At 32.5% G+C, this 23,959-nt stretch overlaps 1 protein-coding gene across 1 annotated transcript in view; it reads left to right on the top strand.

Moving 5' to 3' along the window:
* Window positions 1-1,870: 1,870 nt before the first annotated feature.
* Window positions 1,871-23,959, top strand: part of LOC111049835 (long-chain fatty acid transport protein 4) — a 60,900-nt gene continuing 38,811 nt past the window's right edge. Inside the window, exons 1-2 of the mRNA XM_022336009.2 lie at window positions 1,871-2,116; window positions 22,577-22,860. Of these exons, the coding sequence (XP_022191701.1) occupies window positions 2,063-2,116; window positions 22,577-22,860 (338 nt within the window). The 5' untranslated portion in view covers window positions 1,871-2,062. The remainder of the gene's footprint in view (window positions 2,117-22,576; window positions 22,861-23,959) is intronic.

Raw genomic sequence — 23,959 nt, 5'->3', positions numbered from 1 at the left:
ATAATAATAGGCCTTTGATAAGGGAATAAATTTTTGTCTTTGGTCAGTGCAATAGCTGAGTAGGTCAATTTTATGTAATGACTATTTGGATGGACAGTGCTGTGTTGAACGATACCTCATTCTGACATGTTTACTTTCTCAATGTCATGCAAATTTTGGCTTAATGAATTATTCATAAGTAGGCTATACACAAAAATGCAACAATTTTTATTAATGCACTTGAAGGTTCTTATTTCCCAATGACAATATTTGAATATTGAAAGGAGATTCATTAGGACATCATGAAGTGTGGACTTCCTTGATTAAGCCATCAAATAACATCAACTTTTTATGTCAATGTAAATTAATGGATGGTGATCACGTAGCTTTTCATGTACAATAAAGAATGTTTACAGAAAAAAATATCTTAGTCAGTCCATAATGAATGGTATGTTGTATTGTACACTATCGTGTTAATCACCCACCAGTCTCCTGCAAACCCACGCTTTTACATGTACTCGTCTCTTCGCAAATTTTATTACAAGTGACATTGAGAGTTTGAGAATATTTTCTCATGAAGCAAATTCAATTTCGATTTTAGACAAAGGCTCTGTGTTGCATAAAGGTTGACTTCTTTGCACTCGAGCAGGATCTCCTATATACTATATAGGAAGTCCTGACTCGAGGTACCTATTTGAGTAAATTAAATTTTATCATGTGATTCTAAATTTCGTCAACTCTCTACTATAGAAGAGTATGGTAAAAAATGTGTTAGTCAGCCCATAATGAATGGTATACGGTATGTTATATTGTACACTATCGTGTTAATCACCCGCACCAGTCTCCTGCAAACCCACGTTTTCACATGTACTCGTCTCTTCGCAATTTTTTTTACAAGTGGAATTGAGAGTTGGAGAATATTCTCTCATGTAGTGATCGAAATCAATTTTGATTGTAGACAAAGGCTTTGTGTTGCATAAAGGTTGACTTCTTCACACTCGAGGTATTAGAGTAATTACATTTTATTATCTGATTCTAAATTTTGTCAACTCTCAACTATAGAAGAGTATGGTAGCCTATTCAAGATTTTAATGAATGGAAGAGGGGACCAACCACAAGGTACCAATATTCAGGGCTTTAACAATACGCCAATATAAAGGGCTTTACATTGGAGGGAGTGGAAAATTTTGGGAACGATTGCCGCCGTGTGCTACCCCATAACAGTTCACCCCTATGAGCTACAATATTTGACTGAAATAATAAAATAATTTTATATTTGAAGGACTTTATTCTATGCCGTAGTGATGAAGAATCATCTGCCCAGTAAATATGTGAATGAATATAATGCACTCTATATTGCTCTGACTATTACAATATACAGAGCGGGCAAAATTCGACTAATTTCTTCAGTAGTCTGGAGAAAAAACCGTTATTCTGAAATAACGAATATAATAGAAATTTTTAAGAGATATTCATTTATTTCAGCATCAGCTAGAAAACATAACTTAAATACAATAACTATATTCTTCTCATACAAAACAGCTTTTCGGTCACCACCGTCACTTCAACATCCGGCTACTGTCAAATTGAAGTGTCATTAGCCTTCATATTTTTGTATTTTCTGTGAAAAGCCAGCGTCGGCCGTTTCCTTGACAACCCCGATTCGAGGTAACGGTGCTGATGGCTGCCGTCTCTGGCTCACACCGACCACGGCGTCGGGTCAACTTTCGAAATAATAACCGATGTCAGTCGGTAACGCTGGTGAAAGAAAGTGTGAGCGAGAAAAAAGTAGTGTGTTTTAGGAGAGGAGAGAATGAGGGAATGAGAGAGTGTGGTTGAGAGAGAAGTGCGCGCGATCTGCCATGCGTTCGCGTGTTCTGTTGGCTGCTGGCTGTTGGCTCTCAGTGATCCACAGTCTCTCCATCGGACTCTCCAGCACAGCAAGTGTACAACTCCGCGGCTATCTTTTCGCAAGTGCCATTATATTCACCCCTAATTTGTGAATCTGTGCTACCAATATACTTAATCTAGTGTGAGTGTTTCGACGTAGAGTGTCGTCCTCATCTCAGGACGCCTGGTTATTATGAAATCCGACATTGAGACTATTGAGAGAGCAGCGTCCAGTGCTCCTAAAACGGTCAGTGGCTTCTCATGCATGTTGTGTCTGTTTCATATTTCATAGACTGATCACCTCTCCAGCTTTGTACCTCTGTACCTGTACGCTGTACCCGGATCGACCCACTTCTTACGTCAACAAAATACTCTGGCAGTCAATAATTTGCCTAGAAACGAATATTTTTCTATGTTTTGTTGTAGGTACCTACGCTGTACTTTGGTAAAAGTACCTTCTTGACTGGAAAAAGATGTCCATACAGTTGATTGTAAACTTCTTCAGATGTTTTAATTCATATCAAAACTGGGCGTAAAATCATTCACTCAATCAGTCAACAATGATAAAATATGCACTTTTGTTTATCCAGCTTGAACTTCCATGAAAATTAATTAATGGTGGATGGTACCGGTACAGGAGTTTTTCAAATTATTCAATTCAAATGAGGTCTTCAACCGGCACATAAATGTTGAAATTCAATCTCATGAAGAGAAAAGACCAAAATTTCAACAATAATAAAAAATTTAGTATCTATATTATTAGCCTAAAATATGAGATAACAGAGAAATATTGCAGGCTATAATGGATGAATATTGAAATTTAATATAATCATTACAAACATATTTGTAGAAATTTTAATTAAAACTCAGTGGAAGAAAAATAACCAATTTCTACTTCCACCAATGATTTTATTGAATGATTTTATTGTATTTAACATTTTATTTAGAAATTACGAGAATGAAAGATTCTAGAGTAGATACTCTCACTTGTCAATTATCTATCCAGAAATTTTAAAGAATTATCAGTGAATAGATTTAAACTAAATCAAGGAAATTTATTACTTATTTTAGTCTTATCTATTATTCCCTATTAGGTTTCATTTTACATTCAGTAATGAATGTCGTAAAACTGTATCCTGATAGAAAATATAAAAATTAATTATTCCAAATTCTCGAATTCTTCGATTGTGAATTTAACTTTGGTGTACAACTCCTTTTCTTCCAAAAATAATGTTTTTTCTCAAGACTTTTACTTATCTCAATATTCGACTAGAGTATAACATTCGAAGCACACTGGGCTTACTGATGACGATCTTCTCTGACAGTCAACCAACCCATAAAAACTTTGGAAGACCAAATGGATGAGTGCTGTGTGACGAATACTAATTTCTATATTATACGATGTAAAATATCGTTCTTTTTTTATTTAGGTCGTTGAACGTGGGAATTTATTTATCAATTTATTGAAACAAGTGAGCGGTCTCTTGTTCTCTGAATACACAAAACATTCAAAGCCAAAGATCAATATTATGCATTGTAAGAATAAAAACTGCATCTTGTTTGTGTTCATGCTTCGATTGCTCTGTGATAATTATTATAATGGGAAGATTTTCAGCCTTTTCAAAAAACCTATCGATAAAAAACTTTGTTTCACAAATAAGCTTGGTATCATAACATTAAAAATAAAAAATGAATAGTACTCATTTTATGTAGTGTCTCGGCTATTTAAAGATAACACATGAAAAATATACTATGTAGATTGTGTGGTACCGTAGCCTACCCAACATAATTAGATTTGGTACGGTACTAAGTTTTCTTGATGTAAATGTTTACACGAATTCCTGTCTACTACCCTTTTTCTCATTTCACATTTATTTTCATTTCCCCATTAGTCATTATTCACATCGATACCTCTTCTACATGACGACTTCGAGAATATTGTTTTGTTAAGTTTGTAGCGTGAATAAGTCTATTCAATATTGTTTTGGTATTGAAAATAAAATACTGAAATGAAAAAAATATACTTCAACAAACAAACCCTAACAATACAATAAAAATACAGTATAGATGTACTCTAAATAATAAGAAACAGCGACAGTTTTAATTTTCGAATAAGAGAAAGATTATAGTCATTTGAAGCCATCATTAAGCCTAAATGAGATAGATAGTGAACTGAGTTTAGCAAATATATGAGGGTTGGAACTGCCTATAATTCCATTTGACAAAATTAAAATTCTCTGTTCTCATTCGCTACCGGAACTTTCAAGAATAACTACTGGATTCATAGCAAATAATTTGGTTCTAAAAAAACTTTTGGAATACGTATATTAAGATTCATTTCTATGATGAAGATAGAACGGATAACAAAACTATCTAGGTATACAAATGTTATTATATGCTATAATTTTAAAACTATAAACGGTAGATTATTGGGAAACACATCATTTTAAATTCTGTTGACATAAAATTAGTTCAAATAGACGAGAATTTGTTGGATTCAGAGTTTTGTAAGAAAACTCAGTAGAATTTGAATAATTCCAATTGCCAATTATCGTAATCGCAGTTGAAGAAAAAATGTGAAGCGGATGCGAGTATTTGCTGCACGAAACGTTTTAAAACCCTGAAACAAATAAACGATTAACTTCTTCCCGTACTAGTCTAACTTGCATAAGTTTATTTCAAAAAATTCTTCTTCTAATGTGTTACAGCACATGAGATATCCTTGAATATAATGGTGGTAGGTAGACAGTCTTTCAGTAATAGCAATTAATTCCTTCAAATGTATTTTTTCCATGTAACTTATATTAACCAATCTCAAACCATGAGTCCAGTCTCAATCGAAATTAAAAATAGCTAATAGTGATGGTACACTATTCAAAACCCTTATCACTCTTACAATTACTATAGTGAGGTCCATGTTATAATGGCAGTGGATAAAGATAGAAGAATAGCGATGCTGAATCTCTGCATTAATTAATTATATTTCTAAACTACAAAAAACATAATTGGCATCGTTGTGGACCTATAAAAGGATAGTACCACCGACTTTGTCGAATGATAGACAAGGATAGCAAAACCAAAGTTGATCAAATACTGTCATTATAACGTGGACCTCACTATAGCATATATATGTATATTTCTCTTTATACAGTAACTTTACCGATAATTACTTCCAATTCAAACTCCTCATCACCGAATTCATGTTTAGAAAAATAATTTTATTTTTTTAAATAACCAAAAGCCTATTTCCAGTGTAAAGAATGGTTCTTTCTAGGATGTAATTTATTAACACTAAAATAAGTTGTAATTAAAATAATAATTCACAATAGGTCATACCTACCATTTCTTTGGTATAAGTAGTTCGATTTGAAATAGAAGAACCGAGAATCAACCGGTACCTACCTAACAATAAAACTGAAATCTATTGCACTAATAAAATATGAAAACTGAATATAAAATAAGCATGAGTCTTGAGCTGATTTTCTAAAAAAATATATTAATCTATACATCATGTATTACTTATTTGAAGGAAAAAAAATTTATTTAATATTTAATCGAAGGAAATCGATGTCTCCAACCATACAAGAGTATGGTTCTCAAATGTTAACTGGTTCTCGAATGTAGTGTTTCTATATGTATTGATTTATTATGAAAAAGCAAGGAAATGTCTCAGTAATAAAAACATTACAATGCATCATTGAAGCATATATATGAGCTCCTGGATGTAATTTGGCAATGAAGGTTGTTGGGAGTGAGAGATCAACAATTGAGAACCTCTCTTTAATGAACCATAATGTGAATATAATAGCTGATACATTTGGTTTTTGAATGGCGAAGTCACTTTGTTTGGAATGGATTAGTGCTCCGAAGGAGCAAGAAGGAACTTTTCGAACAACTATTAAAGTTGAATAAAGAATATCAAGGAAGGAGGTACCTAACTCAGAAACTCACAAACAATAACATGACAATCTTGGAGGACACATTGAGAAATAATTATTATTGACAATACTTTATTATTGAGGCCCTGTTATTCTCAAGATTTACAATGAATACTCATTGTAAATCTATAAATAACCATGTTCCATAGTGCCCAGATAATATAAGGCTATCAAACTATCTCCTTTTCGAATAATTATTCTGAGTTCAGAAAATATTTCAGATACTAGATTAACCAATAATAACAAGCAAATTGAACGGGTTAAATATATTCTATCTATATTCCAATTTAATGAGAAGCCAAATTTAATCAATCCATTCAAACTAAAATTATTTGCACGAATGCGATTTATTATTCAGATTAGAGATCATGGGCTGAAATAGCCCATAATCAGATTCAGATTAAATAATATAGCCTATAATCATATTAAATATAGTATTATAATTATATGTCGAATATGTTCAAACACTCAGCACGAACATGTTTTCATCATTATTCAAACACTACCGTAGTCCTACTACTGTAGTTAACTTATTTATTTGTGTGATCATCAAACAATGAACAAGATTTTCGACTCACCTTCCAACACTACAATAGGCTATGTTATTCAAACAATTGATTTTTTCTAGAATTAGACACAAGCGCCTATGCTACATTCGCATGAAGCAGAGTCATAGTGCAAATAGATTTATTATAGTAATTCCTCTCTCTGGTGCGTCATATAAATCGCGTGTGTAGCCTACTTATTACTGTTAAATTATTGTGGAGCAAATTGGTGTTGATTAGACCTGCCTTTTATGAACAAAAATAAAAAAATGTAGGTTTTTCATTTTATTAAACTTCATAGGATATTATCAAGTAGCTAGAGGTAGATTATTATAGGGGTGTTGGTTGAAGAAGTTGTTCAGTAAGTTATTTAAATTGTTCAATTATCGCTTCAAAGTACAACAATTTTATATGAAGCGAAGAAAACCATTAAAATATTAAAAAATATAGAAATGTTCAAAATGTTTTTACATATCGATGGTTTTTATATAGACTTCTTAATTTTATATTGAGTCCTTCCTTGTTCTTTATATTGATTGATTGGACTTCTGTTTGTGTAGTTGGTGCAGAGAACCGAAGGTTGTTGGCACCACACCGTATGACCAGAGATAAGCGAATATAAGAACTTCTCTCTCCAATCAAGTCTCCCCAATGTAATGTTTGGGAAACATGGTCGATAATAAATAATAATAACTTCATGAATTTGACGAGATAAATCAATTAACAATCATCCCAATCAGCTATATAGATGGTTGGAAAAAATTAATATATCAATAGAGCCTTATATTCTAGATGGTGTAGTCCGTTGAAGCAATAATTATTATTATTCTCCCTACTAGATTATTATTATTATTGTATCTCTACTAGAAGCGGGTTTTATTTCAATTTTACAATCAATGAGATTTTTATTCAAACTCTAAAATTCAAATTAATAAAAACATTATGAAAACTTGTAGTGCCCTTTATTAAAAAAAACTTAAAAATATTTCAACGACTAGTTCGACCATAACTTAGGTCATTTTCAACTCGAAACATGAAAACTTGAAAACTTGAAAATGACCTAAGCTATGGTCGAACTAGTCGTTGAAATATTTCAAAGTTTTTGATAATAAAGGGTACTACAAGTTTTCATATTGTTTTTATTAATTTGAACAAAAGTAGCCCATATAAGTTTTTTCTAAAATTCAATTATAATGATTCAACATTTTCAGGCTAATAAACATTTCCATACATCCAGCATGTTGAGTACCTACACGTAAACAGTTTGCATTTTCTCCATTTAATTCTTTGATTATGTTCGGGTTTTCCTATATGATGTAACGCAATGTGTACTGTGTATTACTTCTTGAATAGGTGGTAGGCCTAACCTCAGAACTGAAAGTCATATTTCTCAATATATATAGGCCTACAATACTCGTTTCGCGTTTGTACATTCAACTCGTTTGGTCACGGCTGTATCATTTGGATAAAAATGGAAAAATTATTTTAAATTCGGTCATTCACCTTCAAACCATCAAAGAGAACACTACTTATCAGTTTGATCAACCCTTTTACCTTGGCAATTTGGTAATGATAGTATAATAGCTTCAATTTCTGTATAGGTAAAAAAATAGGATAGACTTCTTGTCTATCAAAATGAAGAGACTCTTCCAGTATTGAGAAAAAATTTGTACTGGAAACGTGGAAATAGAGAGAAAGATAGTGTTGTATATTCTCTCTCCTTGGATAAAATAGGTGTGAATTATGATATTATCGAAATACCCTATTTAAATTTGAAAGCGACGAACATTTCTACGTGTTTCGGTAACTTAGTTGTTCGATGAACACTAAATGAATTGTGTATTGATTTTATTTGAAAAAAAAATTGTTTAGATATTACTTCTCATAAGTAGATAATCCGTAACCTACAGAAGATAGTGATACGGTATTTTCAAATTTATTATTTTCAATTCTGCAGGTAAGCCTATAGTAAAATAATATGGAGGAAAACAACCAATATTATTCTATTTCCATAATAAAAATCGAATCTGTGCATAACGAGTTTTCCTCATCTATTCATTCTTGATACCGTACGTATTTTCTACTATCAAACAAAAATATCAAGTACGTAGGTTTAGATCGAGTGGCTTCCTGTATCTCTAATTCCTTTTTGTCATAATAATGATCAACTTCATCAAATTACATACCGCTATGCAGATTACGATGCACCACGTGTGTAGGGTAGGGCCTAATATCATGGCTCTCTCTCTCTCTCCTATGATGATATAGGCTCCTCTATATACGTATAAGCATAGTAATGGTAGGCCTATTTCAAACACTTCATACGCCGAATAGCACTGTGTAAAACATCAGAGACAAATAGTATAGGTACCGGTACCTAGTTTATTTTGGAAGGAATTCTCATAGCAGCATCCACGTGATGATGATTACGAAGTATGAATAATGCAGATTCTCTATTTCGTGCCAAAGGATATTTTGGATTGTCATTCACATAACAAAAGAAGCAATATAGAAGACATACACGTGGACTGAACAGCGCTTACCAACTGAACAGGTTATTTGAAGTTCAAATGCTATGTTGAAGTGAGTTCGAGTTTGCGGAAAATATACGGTAGTTACCGTATTAGTTAAGTTATATAAAGTTGAGTAATTTGAATATCGTACCGTATTCTCAATCCAGACTAGACGAAATGAATAAATAATAGAGAATAGACAACCGTTTAGTCAATTGCATATTGTGAACTTGTCTAACAGCTTACAGCAGATAGAGATGATAAATAAGAATATTATTAGGAAGGAAAAAAACGTGCTAGATTTTTCTGGAAGATCTCTCATATAAGCTTATACATTTATAAATTTGATGCCGTAGTTTTAATATAGTCTATAAACTACAGAAATTTCTATCCTTTGGAATTTAGAAATCCTTTTCCTTGAATCCTGGAATTTAGAAATCCTTTTTCTAGAAATCCTCTATCCTTTTTCACTCAATTGACGTATTGATTCTAATCGAAAGTATAATGTCTCTCAAACTCTAGAGCTGTGCAGATAGGCCTTTATTATTGTTAAGTAAAATGTAACATATATATTACTCAAAATTGATGTGAGTTATATTTTATATAATATAGATGAATAGAGTAGATTTTTGAACAGGGTGCTTATTCTCACTCTCGGTATGACTTCAGTCACTGGGTACGGCAGTATGTGAGAGGTAAAAATTATGCAACAAAACTAGCCTACGTACTATTGAAAACAAGTTTTGCATACTTTTTACTACTTATTTCCATTTGCCACGTTTGACTGCATTACAGAAAAGAATGTATTCATGTCTCTGGTCGTCTCTCTATAGAAACAAACACACGTCGTCTCATTTGCATTGGCAACAGGTAGAATAGCTCATATCTCTTCAGCTAATAATATTATAAAACTCTCAGAGTATCGAAATAAGTCCAAATTCATTCTATTAAGAGATTCTGATCATTGATTATTTTTGAGAACAATACACAGCTTGGATGAATGAAGCGTGAAACATGTAATATACACAGTGCCCACACATGTAGCTTTCGAATTTATGATAAATTGGCAATTGGATCGTTTAGCAATATGTGTCAATTCTGACAAAATATTTTTTTGATAAGAAAATGATTGACCGTGGCCCATATACGGAGCACAATAGAGGCATTTATCTATGGTCTATGGTAGTACTTGTGGCGACAATATAGCATTGCATTGCAACGGAATCGATGGCGCATGGGCACCTACTTGTCGATTAGCGGTACTCGGTCATACTTGTACCGAGAGTAATGAGGTATCGAGGTACCGAACAGTGCAACTGCTGCCTTGCACCGGCCTATAGCAACTGGCACGCCGGTTCTCAACTGACAATAAGTGAAATTAGCACACACAGCTGTTCTGCACCGTTATAACGATGGTCGAACGGCACCGATATAATAAACACTCCGACGAGCTGATATTCAGTCTATTCACAATAATATATGAATGATTGTATTATAGACACCAACTAACGCAACTGTAACAGTGATTTCAGTGACCTATTCCGGATTTGTGTTCAATTCTGTAGTTCTATATGTGTTCTCAATTTTACTTAAATATTGGTGTAGGTTAAGGAGGAGATTGTGGAAGAGGAGGAGGTGAAGCAGGAGGAGGTGGTGGTGGAGTATGAGTAGAAGAGGAGGAGGAGGAGGAGGAGGAGTAGGAGGAGGAGTAGGAGGAGGAGTAGGAGGAGGAGTAGGAGGAGGAGTAGGAGGAGGAGTAGGAGGAGGAGTAGGAGGAGGAGTAGGAGGAGGAGTAGGAGGAGGAGGATGAGGAGGAGGAGGAGGAGGAGGAGTAGGAGGAGGAGGAGGAGGAGGAGGAGGAGGAGAAGAAGGAGGAGAAGAAGAAGAAGAAGAAGAAGAAGAAGAAGGAGGAGGAGGAGGAGGAGGAGGAGAAGAAGAAGAAGAAGAAGAGAAGAAGAAGAAGAAGAAGAAGAAGGAGGAGGAGGAGGAGGAGGAGGAGGAGGAGGAGGAGGAGGAGGAGGAGGGGAGGAGGAGGAGGAGGAGGAGGAGGAGGAAGAATTGGAGTATAAGAGAAAGAGGAAGAGGAAGAAAAAGGTGAAGAAGAAGAAAAAATTAACAATAATAAGAAAATAACAGCAAGAGTAGAATTTCTACGAAGAGGTGGAAGAAGTAAAGAAATATTGTTGATGGGTCATTTGATAATGAGAGGGTAAAGAGGGGGAAAGAATTGAAGAATTCTGATAATGAGTAGTGTAAGACAAAGGGGAGTGGTTGTAGAAGAAAACTAAGAGGAAGATACCGTACCGGAGAAGCTAATTTTAAATTACTGTATTTCAAACTCCCCTCCCACATAATTCACATTATTCCTTATAAATTATAGCCTACCTTAAAAATGGATATAAATATAGTGATCAATCTTTCATTTCACAAATAATGGATATAATTAAATGATGAATGCATCAATGTATTTTTCTTTGAAAAATTGAGAAATTGTGTACCGTATAGGCAGTTATAGTTTTATGAGTTTTTTCCATCTGGACAAAAGTATGGAAAGTACAAAGAGAAGGTAGTTTCCCAGTAGACCAAGTGTGAGTAATTTTCCTCGCTAGCTATAGGAAACTTGTTTGTATCTGGATGAGAATAAGGGTCTCTTAACACTTAGCTACGCTACGCTGAAATACGTCTTTAGTGGAAGACGTAGCCGTTCAATCTGCCAATATAGAAAGCTACGCTACGCTGATGTGAACGTGACAGATTCGTAGCTTGAATTTAGCATTTGTAGATAGGACGTATTTCAGCGTAGCTAAATTTGAAGAGACCTTATAAGCATTGGCTCATTTCATACACAAATTCAGAATAGAAACTAGGAAGTGTGACTGATTATCTAAGCTATACATTTTCCAGTTTTGAATATATTTTATAAAAAATAGAATAAGATTTAATTCAGCACTTTGAAGAAGTAGGTGCGTAAATCAAATTTTTATTTTTATTTTACATTTTTACATTTTTGGCCATCCAAGATTCCAACCTGAACACCTTATAGTACACAGTAATACATTTTCCAGTTTTGAATATATTTTATAAAAAATAAAATAAGATTTAATTCAGCACTTTGAAGAAGTAGGTGCGTAAATCAAATTTTTATTTTCATTTTACATTTTCAAAGTTGTTCAACACTCAACAGTTCATTTAAAGGTTATATCACTGTTGACACAATACAAAGGAAGTTGAAACTGTATTTACTCATCGATTCGTCTCATTTCAACTGATGCTTCTTCAAATTTTCGAAAACCGTTGTATAGAAGACAAACATGGCATTGACCTTGAATCTTCATTATCGAGTCGTTAATAGCTTGCTTATTCAGTAAAGTTCATCGGTTTCAGGATCCGCTTTGGAATTTGAAAGCTTTAACTAATAGCAAAAAATAATATTACACAAAAAGTCATGAAAACTGTCAATGTCTTCCATTTTGTACGATGTACAAATAATAAATTTGTCATTAAAATTACAGTAATATTATAATACACCGTGAAGTCATTCCTTTTTTCAATGAATAATATAGGTCTCAATATGCATAGGTATATAATAATCTACATGCGGTAAATTTTAATATTGGTCTAAAAATTTATGCAAGAAGACACTCAAAATATTGTTTCTTATTCTCACTTCCTGCTTTAAATCTATAAGATTTCCTTTTCATATTGTACTCCCACGCAGCTTTCAATTTCCATTTAACCTTCAACCCACATTCAATTCCTTTGTGTGAATACATTTTTGGTGGTACAGGAGCAATGAGAAATGAAAATAAATAATTCTAGTAAGTAAATCAAACGCAGAAACTTCTAATGGGTTTGGAGGGAGTATTCGAACGTTGTTTTTGTAACGGCTTGAAATAGTATTTTTCTGAATGTTAGGTAAACCACTCTACCTGTTTGTTCTGAGTGTCTTATTTGCCAATTTTTCAACAACTTTTACCACTCTTGCCTTAATGAAAAATCAAACAACCATTTCAAAAATATTTTGGAGCTCCAAGATGAATCATACAGAATAGTTTGGAAATACACTTTTATAATTAGCAGATGACAGGAAGACCAATAATAATGTGCATATCAGTAATTAGCTTGTGATAATAGCAAATCTGCAACATCATAAAATCCAAGCTACTACTGGAGGAACGAAGAATGGTCTTACATTAGCACATCCATAAAATTATCTATAGAGAAGACTCTTCTCTATTTTCATTGTGAGATACTGAGATTTTCGTTGTTTTTTGTTTTGTTTCTACTCATTTCCTTGTATCTGCATAATAAAACTTGTTGATAGAGCATTCATAATAGTTCCACCATCAAATCACGAACTGGTATACGGTAACTATATTTTTATGATCACTTTGTTTTGTTTTCCATTCACTGCGAAGGACAAGCTGAATTTTGTAGCATAGTTTGAAAAATACATTATGTTAGGTTTTGGTATAGTAAAGGTATTACGGGGATTTATAGTACGTTTTTCTCGAACAATATCTGAACATTCCTCTTGGATGTGATAATAAATTATAATAAATATGCTTATTTGTTTGTTTTCTACTAAACGTTTTCAAAAAAGTATAATATTCCACTTTGATTCACTGATGTTTCATTTTCCAGTCTATACTACTTCAGAATGACAGTTTTGTTTTGTTCAAATCTTCAAATGACTGTTTTAATGTAGACTACCTATTAGAATAGAATAGAATCTTTATTGCAGCAATATCTGAGGTCATCAGATACAATACAAGTGTCAAATATATACAACATATACAAAATAAAAATATATTACATCAGTAAGTTACACTATCAGTACCCTATGATAATATGTCACCTGATTTTCAACTTATTCCTAGCTAATGTATAAAAATCTTCAATCTTGTTTAAAGGGTTAGCTGCTAAGAAACGTTTCATATGAATTTTAAAAGTTCCTTTCTCCATATTTCTAAGATCTTCAGGAAGTGAATTAAACAATTTTATTGATAAAAATAAAAATGTTTTTTGTGTACTAGAATAGGTATACCGATAAGTAGTCAAATTACCCCTATTTCTAGTGTTATGGCTATGAACTACCCCCTGCTCCACAAACTTCTCCAAATTCTCCTTAACATAAATAAGGCTCTGTTGAACAAATATTGAAGGTCAATATTCCCAGAATTTTAAAATGCTCATCACACTGTGCTCGCTTAGAAAGCCCACAAATCAGTCTGATAGCCTTCCTCTGTATTCTAAAAAGTCTACCACTGTAAGCTCTGGAACCCCAAAGTATGGTGCCATATGACAGATGAGAATGGATGTGAGCATAATAAATCACCTTTAAAACATCCAAACTGACATATGACCTCAGTTTTCTAATTAAGAAGACTCCCTTATTCAGCTTGCTAGCAACAATGTCAATATGCTGGGACCAACTAAGGCAAGTGTCAAGTGTGAAGCCCAGAAACTTTGCCTCTTTCTCCTCATTCATGGTCAGTCTTCTATTATAACTGATAGTCAAGTTCTGAACTTTATCAGAGTTTACACATAATAAATTTGAATTACACCAGCTTTCGATCGAATCAGCCAAGTCCTGGGAAGCTTGACTCAATGAAACTACTGTGGGAAAGCTCAGAAAAACACACAGAACATCCGCAAACAAATAGCTTTTGACTGGAGGGTTTACAATTGTTGGTAGATCATTTATATAGACGATGAACAAAATAGGCCCTAAAATAGAACCCTGAGGCACACCATGGGAGACAGGTAGATACTGTGACTCAGATTCCTCAAAAACAACCTTCTGGAATCGATCCCCCAAATAAGATTCTACCAGTCTCAAAGATCTTTCCTGGAAGCCATAAAATGCAAGCTTATCTAGCAACAATTTGTGCGATACAGTGTCAAATGCTTTTGACAGGTCAAACAATTTAGTCTGAGTAAATTTCTTGTTTTCCAAAGAATTCAGACAATCCCTGTATAGATCAATTGCAGCTCTAACCGTATTTCTCCCAGTCCTATATCCAAACTGAGAATTGTTGAAAAGATTGTTTCTTTCGAAGTAATCGACAATTTGATCATTTAGAGCCTTTTCAAGTACTTTTGAAACAGTAGTGGTTATGTTAATAGGTCTAAAGTTATTATAATCTGATCTACAGCCTTTTTTATATGTGGGCAAAACTTTATTCATCTTCAAGCTTTGTGGAAAAACACCTTCAAGGATTGAACTATTAACTAAGTGTGTAAGAGGATCTATAATATAATCAAGACTGAGTTTAAGCATCCTAGGACTAATGTCATAGACGTCTGCACTATTACTCCCCTTTTACATTACAACAGACATTATAACAATTGACTGTCTTGTGCTTTTTGGCTGGCTAACAAAAGGCGAACATTTTATTTATTAAAAAATAAGTTTATTATATGAGGAATAAAAACGAAGAAGGTAGAAATCTTCCTAATTACTAGAAAATAAACGGAAGAAAACAATAGATCACACTAATTGTTATGAGATTAATGCTGTTGGTGATTGACCTTCACGCTAAATATATATATTCGATCTTGACTGAATATGAAAGACGAAACAACTCATCTTCAATGAATTTTCTGTGTTGCTTGAAAGGTTGTCCAACTTCGAATAATTTTCATTATCTATCGACCTATTGAAAAATCCTGAATTCTGATTATCATTTTCTACTGTACTTTCTCTTTTCGAGAGCCAGTTCAATTGAGTCTTGTTGTTGCATACCTTCACCATCCATGCTATCCTAGACCTACCATACTCACCTCGTGAGGCTTATTGTTCTAAGGAGAAAAATGATACGTAATAAATTGAGTCAAAGAAGATTGATATATCTCTCGTCTCCATATTACTACCTACCTATATGATTGATATAGCGACGCAATTAATCATTACTCAGATTGCGTATAGATCAGCGAATAATGTTACATCAAGAGACAATGTAATGTAATAGAGACATGTTCCAATAAGGTAATATTTAAATCGATTGGTTCATAGTATTTAATCCTGTGTATATTGCCAGCATTTTCAGAACCCTGAAAAATGTTATGATTCTGGAAGATTTGAAATAAGTCTATATAGTTTTGGCAGATATTTTTTTAAATATTTAAATATGAATATAAATCTCTATCGATAAAATAAGTAGTTTCATTTCTTTCGAGCTCCTCTGTTTGAAGATCAATTTGGTTAATAGAAGACATTATTTTTTCTAAAGAAAACTACATGAAAATTAGATGTACTGATCTAATTAGATGAGGTGATCCCTTTGATGATTTATAATACATAATAATTATATTTTCATGTTCATAATAAATAAATTAAAAAAAAATCAAGTCAAGTGTATGCGAGTGAATAAATGTAATATTGAGATTTTAATATTATTGGCAATATTCTTCTTTTGCAAAATTTACCTATATTTGTTTCACCAAATATATATAGCCTACATTGATTTTTTTAGAATTCTATAATCGAATTTCAATTTTTATTGTCATGAAAGGCTTTGGATATAGTATTTTTGTATCTATTTTACAAAGAAGTACTTTTGGTGAACGCAAGATTCCAAATGAGAAAGATGGTAGAATATTATCCACACAGTCTTCAAAACCAAGATTCATAATGAAAATTATTGTACTGAAGTGTTTTGCATCGTTACAATTAGAGCGAGGTGTTACTATACAGGTAACGTAGTGAATTTTCCAAATATCTTACCAATAGGCTACTTATAATAATAATCATTGTATTATAACAATGGTAATTATTTTTTAGGACTCACGACCCATTCCTGAAACTACCACGCCATTCAAATTACATTTGTCTCAAATAACTTAAATCCAAACACGAGTAAAAGCAATTATTACTTTAATGCGTCACTAGAGTATATGCACATAACTCTGCTAAAAATAGGTGCTCACTACAAAAACTTGAAATCTGCTTGAGAACAACGTTTAAGTTCTATAATTTTTTAAACCAATGAAATTAATATTCACTGGCAAGTTGAAACTATTATGTTAAGGCTCTTTTATTATGACGCACAGATAAACACTTTTTTGTGAATTTCTAGTTCGATGTGTGTTATGAAACCACTCCTCTCAGATATTGACACCAAAGATTATTCTATCGATATGCACTTACACCTATGAAGTCTATAAAGCCAGTGTTTTCCTCATATTAGGTAAGATAATCTTTTGCCTTTGATCACATAATCTGCATCTCAACTAGATACTTTAATTACAACTCAATCTTAAACTAATCCTAGGAGCTGTATCATTAAAATTTTATAATAATCAAAACCTAAATAAAATATACCACACGTATTATACATCATGTTTTGTATGCATAATATAACAGTGAATTTTTAAACTACTTGGTAATGCAATCAGAAAATGAGTTATGTACTCTGCCTTCTAGATAAATTTCAGGCTATAAATTTTCAATTTAAGTGATTATGTCCCAGTTGCACAAACGCCTGTTTAATTGCTACGAAAACCAATAAGAGAAGGCTTCTCTGAATAGGCTTCCCTGATTGGTTCTCTTGATATTTACTTTTTAATCATGATTAGAATCTAATAACAGTCTTTTGTGCAACCGGGCCTAATAATTGAATAACATGATTAGTGAAGGCAGTTGACCATACAAACTCAACAGATTAAATATGGGATCACAAAAGTTCCAACTAAATTGGAAAAAGTCATCACACTAAATAAGTTTACCAATGCAGAGTGCATTTTGTATTTATTTTGTACAGTGTGTAGGTCGTAGAATGCTTTCTTTTACTTAGTGAACGGATAATGTAGTTCATGATCTGCATACTAAACATAAGCCAAAGCTAATAAACTCTCTGCAATGTTAAGGTTATCTGACCACTTCATACAGTTGAAGAGTGGTGCACAATCTGAAACCTGAACACAGTTTTTCACAAAAAAAAATACAGAAACCGTGTTAAATGCTATGCAATAACACATTCAGTTTCACTCATTACTCAAATCAGACAAATCATTGCTCAATAATTAAAACTCAGTTTTATAAATTTGATCAGAATTTTTAAATCCGAGCCTCGCTTTTATATTTGGCGAAAGATTTTAGGATTTTCAAACTCATAAAACATGTAGCCCAGCTAAATAAAATCTATCATACCGTAATCAAAAACTACAACCCTACAAACTACCATCATAAAACTATAACCCCTGTCATTTTTATTAATATCAAAAATTTTAAAAAATATGTAGGTACTCATCGTAGTTAATTTTCATAATTTTAAATTCATCTTATTTCTGCCTCATTTGAAGGGTTCTGAAGAAATTAATTCAGCAGACAACTTATTTTAATTATTCAGTCAAACCTACTCATGTCACATGTTATCACATAGATATCCAACACTATATTTCAAAAATTCATTTAATTTTATTATGGGCAATTCAGGAGATGTTAATGTACCAGTTCTACAGAACTAGAGTTCATTGAATTTCGACACTGAGTGTACTAAGTGACCTCCATGATGGAATAAGCCTAAAATGAGATTTCAGCAATCAAATATACGGTAGCCTCAAACCTCCAAATATCGTGATAACGACAATGTTTTTTTCGATGAATAATCAAAAGGCAAGAAATATATTCGATATGTTCATTGACTTGCGATTTATTCCGGTTCGCGCTCAACATATTATTATCCAAGGTATTACAGTGTGGATCTCCTTGCTGAGCTGAGAAATTAAATGCAGAAGCGAAGATGTGGGTCAAGTTCAGTAGGTGCTTTCATTGTTGATCGACTGTTCACTGCTCACTCTTCAATGAATGGTGAATGGCGAATGGCTGCCATTTAAAGCCGCACTTCACTCGATTGCAATTCATCCGTTGTCTGTGATCAAGTTTCCCACTTCCTACTTTACTTCAGCTGAACCTCAAAGGACTTCTAGACATTGAAGAGTCTGGTAGACCGGAGGCTAAATTCAAGATTTAATTGATCCAAATATTTTGGAAAACGTGTAATAACATAAATATTAGTGACAGTAAGTACGGTATACCGGTACATAATAAGTCTCTAATTTTTCACCATCTTCTTAAAATGATTGTTTATCCGTCTTCATTCACACCCCTATCAATAAGCATGATTCTGTTCAATAGGATTCAATTTCATAGATAAAAAGATAATTATGGATTTCTCATATAATTTTCTCATGTGTTAATAATCCACTCAAAGCTTATTGGATTGTGTTGAGCGTTATTCTTGAAGTAGCAGTAAAAGTTTAAAGAATATAAGATTCTTATAGAACTATAAAAACTATATTCGTATACACAATTGCAGAAAGCTCAGCTCTACTGCCCTACATTGTATCTTTAGAACTTAATCTGATTACAAAATCTGTTAATCTGCTGTATATTCAAGTACTATATTAATCTTTATAAAATATTTAGATACTTTTAAAAACTGATGACAATCACTGTGAACTTATATACTGGACCATTAGATACAGTTTGTAAAAAATAGAGGTAAGTGGTCTTAATGTGCAGTTAATTTTCATTTATTCTTTTAAAAACAAATTAATTGGGTTGGAAATTTAAAAGTAAGTGAAAACGAATTATCAATATCTTGCTTCTTCAGAAAACTGCTTGGGCTTTCGTGTAAGATGAAGTACGTTATTACTGAACAATGCGGTAACAAATTTGAACAAACCATTTACTCATTGGGTTCAGCCAAGTTCACTGTTAAAAGCATTTCTAATTCAATGAAATGTTGATCGATGGAAAATTGTTTGTTCTCTCCTGAAATGTGATAAATTGATTCAATATTATTCCAATCTAAGATTAATAATACATAAGGATGATGTGAAAAAATTCAAAGGAGCGCAGTTCATCAGGATTGATCGATAAATGAAAATTTCCACACATAGCCTATCATAACAAAGAATATCATTTTTCTTTTCATCGCTTTGGCATCAATAATTCACCTGGTAGCGTGTTCACACTTCTTCCATATTGTAACAAAAAGAGTTCAAAGGTAGAAGAAATGATGATGAAAGGCACGCACAAACAACATTAGAGCTTATAGAGGACATAAAGGATCATAAAATTGGTGGAAAGGAAAATCATCGAAGTAGATTCATTGTATCCCATGTCTTGACGAGAGCGTTTAAGAATGAGAGGCACTGAGTTTTGAAAAATGAGCATCTGCTGATCTGATTGACCTTAATCCAAAAAATGCAATACACCTGTATTCAAAAGAGTTTTCATTTCACTGTAGCGGATTCAGAAATAAATGAATAAATTAATGAATTTTGAGAGCATAACAGTCCAATATAAAACATAATATGTTTATAATAATAATATAATATTATTATAAGGGTAATGGAATATATTAATGGTTGGTAATAATACAGTAGGGAGATAAATTTGTCGATCATTTACGAAATAAGAAAGTATTATATTGATATATAGTGAATTTGATATTTTAACATTTTAATCTCAAGTAATACCTGCAATACACTATAGTTAAAAAGAGTAAAGAACCATGACATGTCAAATCTACCTCTCTTATTATATGCCTGCTACCATATCCATCCCTCATATATTGCAAACAAATCCAATATAGAAGCTCTTGATTTGCAAAATCCAGTACTAATAAAGTAGATGAAGGTTCTTCAGAGAGTTTTATCATAAGGGACCCATGATAAATGTGAGTTAATTCACATCTTTCTGTCTACCGTATATGTATATACCTATTTCTCAGTCATATAACATTAATCAGAGTCTGATCATCTCAACTTGAACATTAATTATTTATTATTTTTGTTTGGCCAGTTTCCAGTCCACATGTCAACCAAAGTTACTTGTGGTTCCATGTATGAACCAAAGCCACAAATATTTCAACATGATTTCAAACCGGTTGACAGTCGAGAACAAAATTCGTTCAGTAATAAGTGACAGTTTTCCTGTTGCAAACAAAATTTGCCCTATACACGTAGAGGATTGTTAGGGGAGAAAGTCAATACAGACATAAAACATCAACAACATCAGCTTATTTGTAGCTCAATGAATATAGAAAACTAACTTACTTATATAGATTTTTAGTTTTCAATAGTATGTAGCTATAGGTGTTTGATGAAACTTGTGAAAAATGTCTATAAACTTGGGGAGTCTCTCGCTAGGCTTCAAATCTGCATCATTTTAGAAATCAATCTGAAAAAATTGAAATCAATACACATACCTTTACTTAATTTACGATAAAATTTCAACGAAAGCAATTTGAATCAATGACTATATTCTGATCAATTTTCCTCAATAATTGACCGAACGAAGATTGAGGTCTAAGATTTAAGTCGACGGTTTGGCATTTCTCTTAATGTTTAAATGTTTATATGTTTATTTATTTATATGTTGCACATTTACGGCGAAACGCGGTAATAGATTTTTATGAAATTTGACAGGCATGTTCCTTTTTAAATTGCGCGTCGACGTACAATACAAAGTATATACAAGGTTTTTGGAAATTTTGCATTTCAAGGATAATATAAAAGGAAAAAGGAGCCTCCTTCATACGCCAATATTAGAGTAAAAATCAGACTATAGAATTATTCATCATAAATCAGCTGACAAGTGATTACAGAGATGTGTGGAGAAGCCAGTCTATTAGTGTATTTGTATAAGGTCTATAGTTTCAATCAAAGACCTTGAAGAGGTATGCATCTTTAAGCTGGGTTTACACAAAAGTTATTAACAAAATGTTAATAACTTAATAGTTATTAACAAAATGTTAATAACTTAATCCTTATAGATTCTATTAGATTGAACGCAAGTTGACAAACACACATGTTCATCATGTGTATGATAAGTTATGTTCAATCTAATATAATCTATAAGGATTGAGTTATTAACATTTTGTTAATAAATTTGGTCTTATCGCAGCTTAAAGGTCTTTGGTTTCAATATTTTGTTTTGCAGTCATGGTATTATTATGCGTGTCCATCAGTATCAATATTCTCACATTCGAAAAAACTAATTTAATAGGTGATTAAAAATAATCAAATGAACTAAATAATGCTGGAGAAATTATAATATTTTTGATTCTAAAAAAATAATTTTCATCAGATAGAAAGATAATCACGGAACTGGATGAATTATATCATATGAATACAAATTCAAACGTGAACTGAGTTTTTAACATTTAAAACAGTTGACATCTGGTACTTGTGGATGAGAATACTGCGTGAGGTCTACTGTTCACAGAACTACTAGTACAAATTAGAAACGATCTATAAGCCCATCTGTTTTGTTTGAACAAAAATTGAACATTCCAGGGTATTGAAGTGTGAGAATTCTTGATTATCACCATCATTCTAATGGAAAATACGAAATTCCATGGATACATCAATATTGAACTCAATATTGATAACAGTGCACATAAAACATTACTGCCTACAATTATTTCAATAGATTATTATCAATATTATAGTTTTGTATTTTGAGATAATATTATTTTTCTTCATGTTATGTGACATAATCGTAAGAAATAAATATTCTCATTCATAATCAAAATAATATAAATTCCAAGAAAATTATGTACCTCTAAAAATGTATTACATTCTAACTTAAAATAATGTAGAGTATTCCGGCATTTTGAATTTCCCTCTATATATTATGAATGTTTATAGTTCGTACAATCACCGCTAGATGGTACAGACATTCATTTTGTTTCAGAACGGCGATCTAGAAAGCGGGTTACCAGCTGGTGGAGGGAACTCTACAACTCAACCAGACGATAATGGAAAGTCAGCCTCATTTTTGAAACGTCTTCTGAAAGTGATAGTTGTGACTAGTATTGGTGTAATTTTACTTGGTGGTTTCTTTGGAACTGTTTGGTATTTCATGGGCTGGATGTTTGTCATTCAGCTTATATTAGTGGCCCTTGTGGCATATCTGGCTGCCGGAAGAGGTTATAAATGGTTGTACGTCGCCTTACGCACTGCCCCAAGAGATCTTACGTGAGTACCTTTTCTTAAAAATTACTATTATCTAATTAAAAATTACAATTTATAAGTTCAAATATTAGCGATTATAAGTTGATCTCAAAACGTGGTATCCTACCAGTAGTCTGAGTTTCAAGTTACCTTACACCTTACATTAACCTCAAACTTGAAGCATGTTGAATGTTTACAATTATTATATTTTCTCTAATAAGAATAATGAACAAAAGTTGACAGTTTTTTGTGAAGTACCTATAATTAAAAACCTAGTGTACCTACTATCGATTGATTATTATTTCAGTTTTACTTGCATTTTAAAACTGATTAGAATCCTTATTTGTCTGAAAACAAGAAAAGTGGAGGTTATACCGGTCATCTCTTTTTACAACACAAGGTTTCAGTATAGGTTAATAAATAATTACATCCCTATTTTTTTGATGTTTCAGTTGTTACTCTTCTTAATTTGACATTGAAAATATCTTAAGCACTAAACCTGGAAATATTCAAAGTGATGTACGGTACTTGATTGGCTTTATGCAGCACAAACCTCTATCTATAATATGATCAAAAAAATAGGAAATTTGGTTAACCCATATTATTATTATTAAGCCTATAAAAATTATTCTTATAATACGTGTCTTATTGCAGCAAGATGCTCAAACTTCTGAACACAGGGATCATTAGTTTTGAATTTTAAGTCTTGTCCTACAATAATGTTGATGTTATAGAACAATGTCTACTCCGCTTTTTATTCTCCTATTCTCGTATTGATGAAAATAAAGGATTTATGATTCACAGCTCCAGCAACCTTCTTGAAAATTGGTCCGACACTAATACTTAGAAAGTATAAATTATAAATTGAAAAACAAAATTTCTTTTGAGATACGGTTCCAATAAATGGAAGACACTACGTATCTTCATACTCTACAGATCTTCATACAAGATGGAGAGACCCATTACCTTCAAAAGATAGGACTCATAGGCTATAATGTAGCCTAATATTTGACAAACGGAACTCTCTATGGAATACTTTCACATATGAAATATGAAAATTTAGTAAATCAAGTCAGGAAGGCTCCAGTGGATTTTCAACTTTTTTGTTATTTGTTTGGAGCAA

This window comes from Nilaparvata lugens, chromosome 3, assembly GCF_014356525.2.
Source record: "Nilaparvata lugens isolate BPH chromosome 3, ASM1435652v1, whole genome shotgun sequence".
In the NCBI taxonomy this organism is placed as follows: Eukaryota; Metazoa; Arthropoda; class Insecta; order Hemiptera; family Delphacidae; genus Nilaparvata; species Nilaparvata lugens.
The sequence above is the reverse complement of the archived record's forward strand: the minus strand, read 5'-3'. Positions and strand labels throughout refer to the sequence as shown.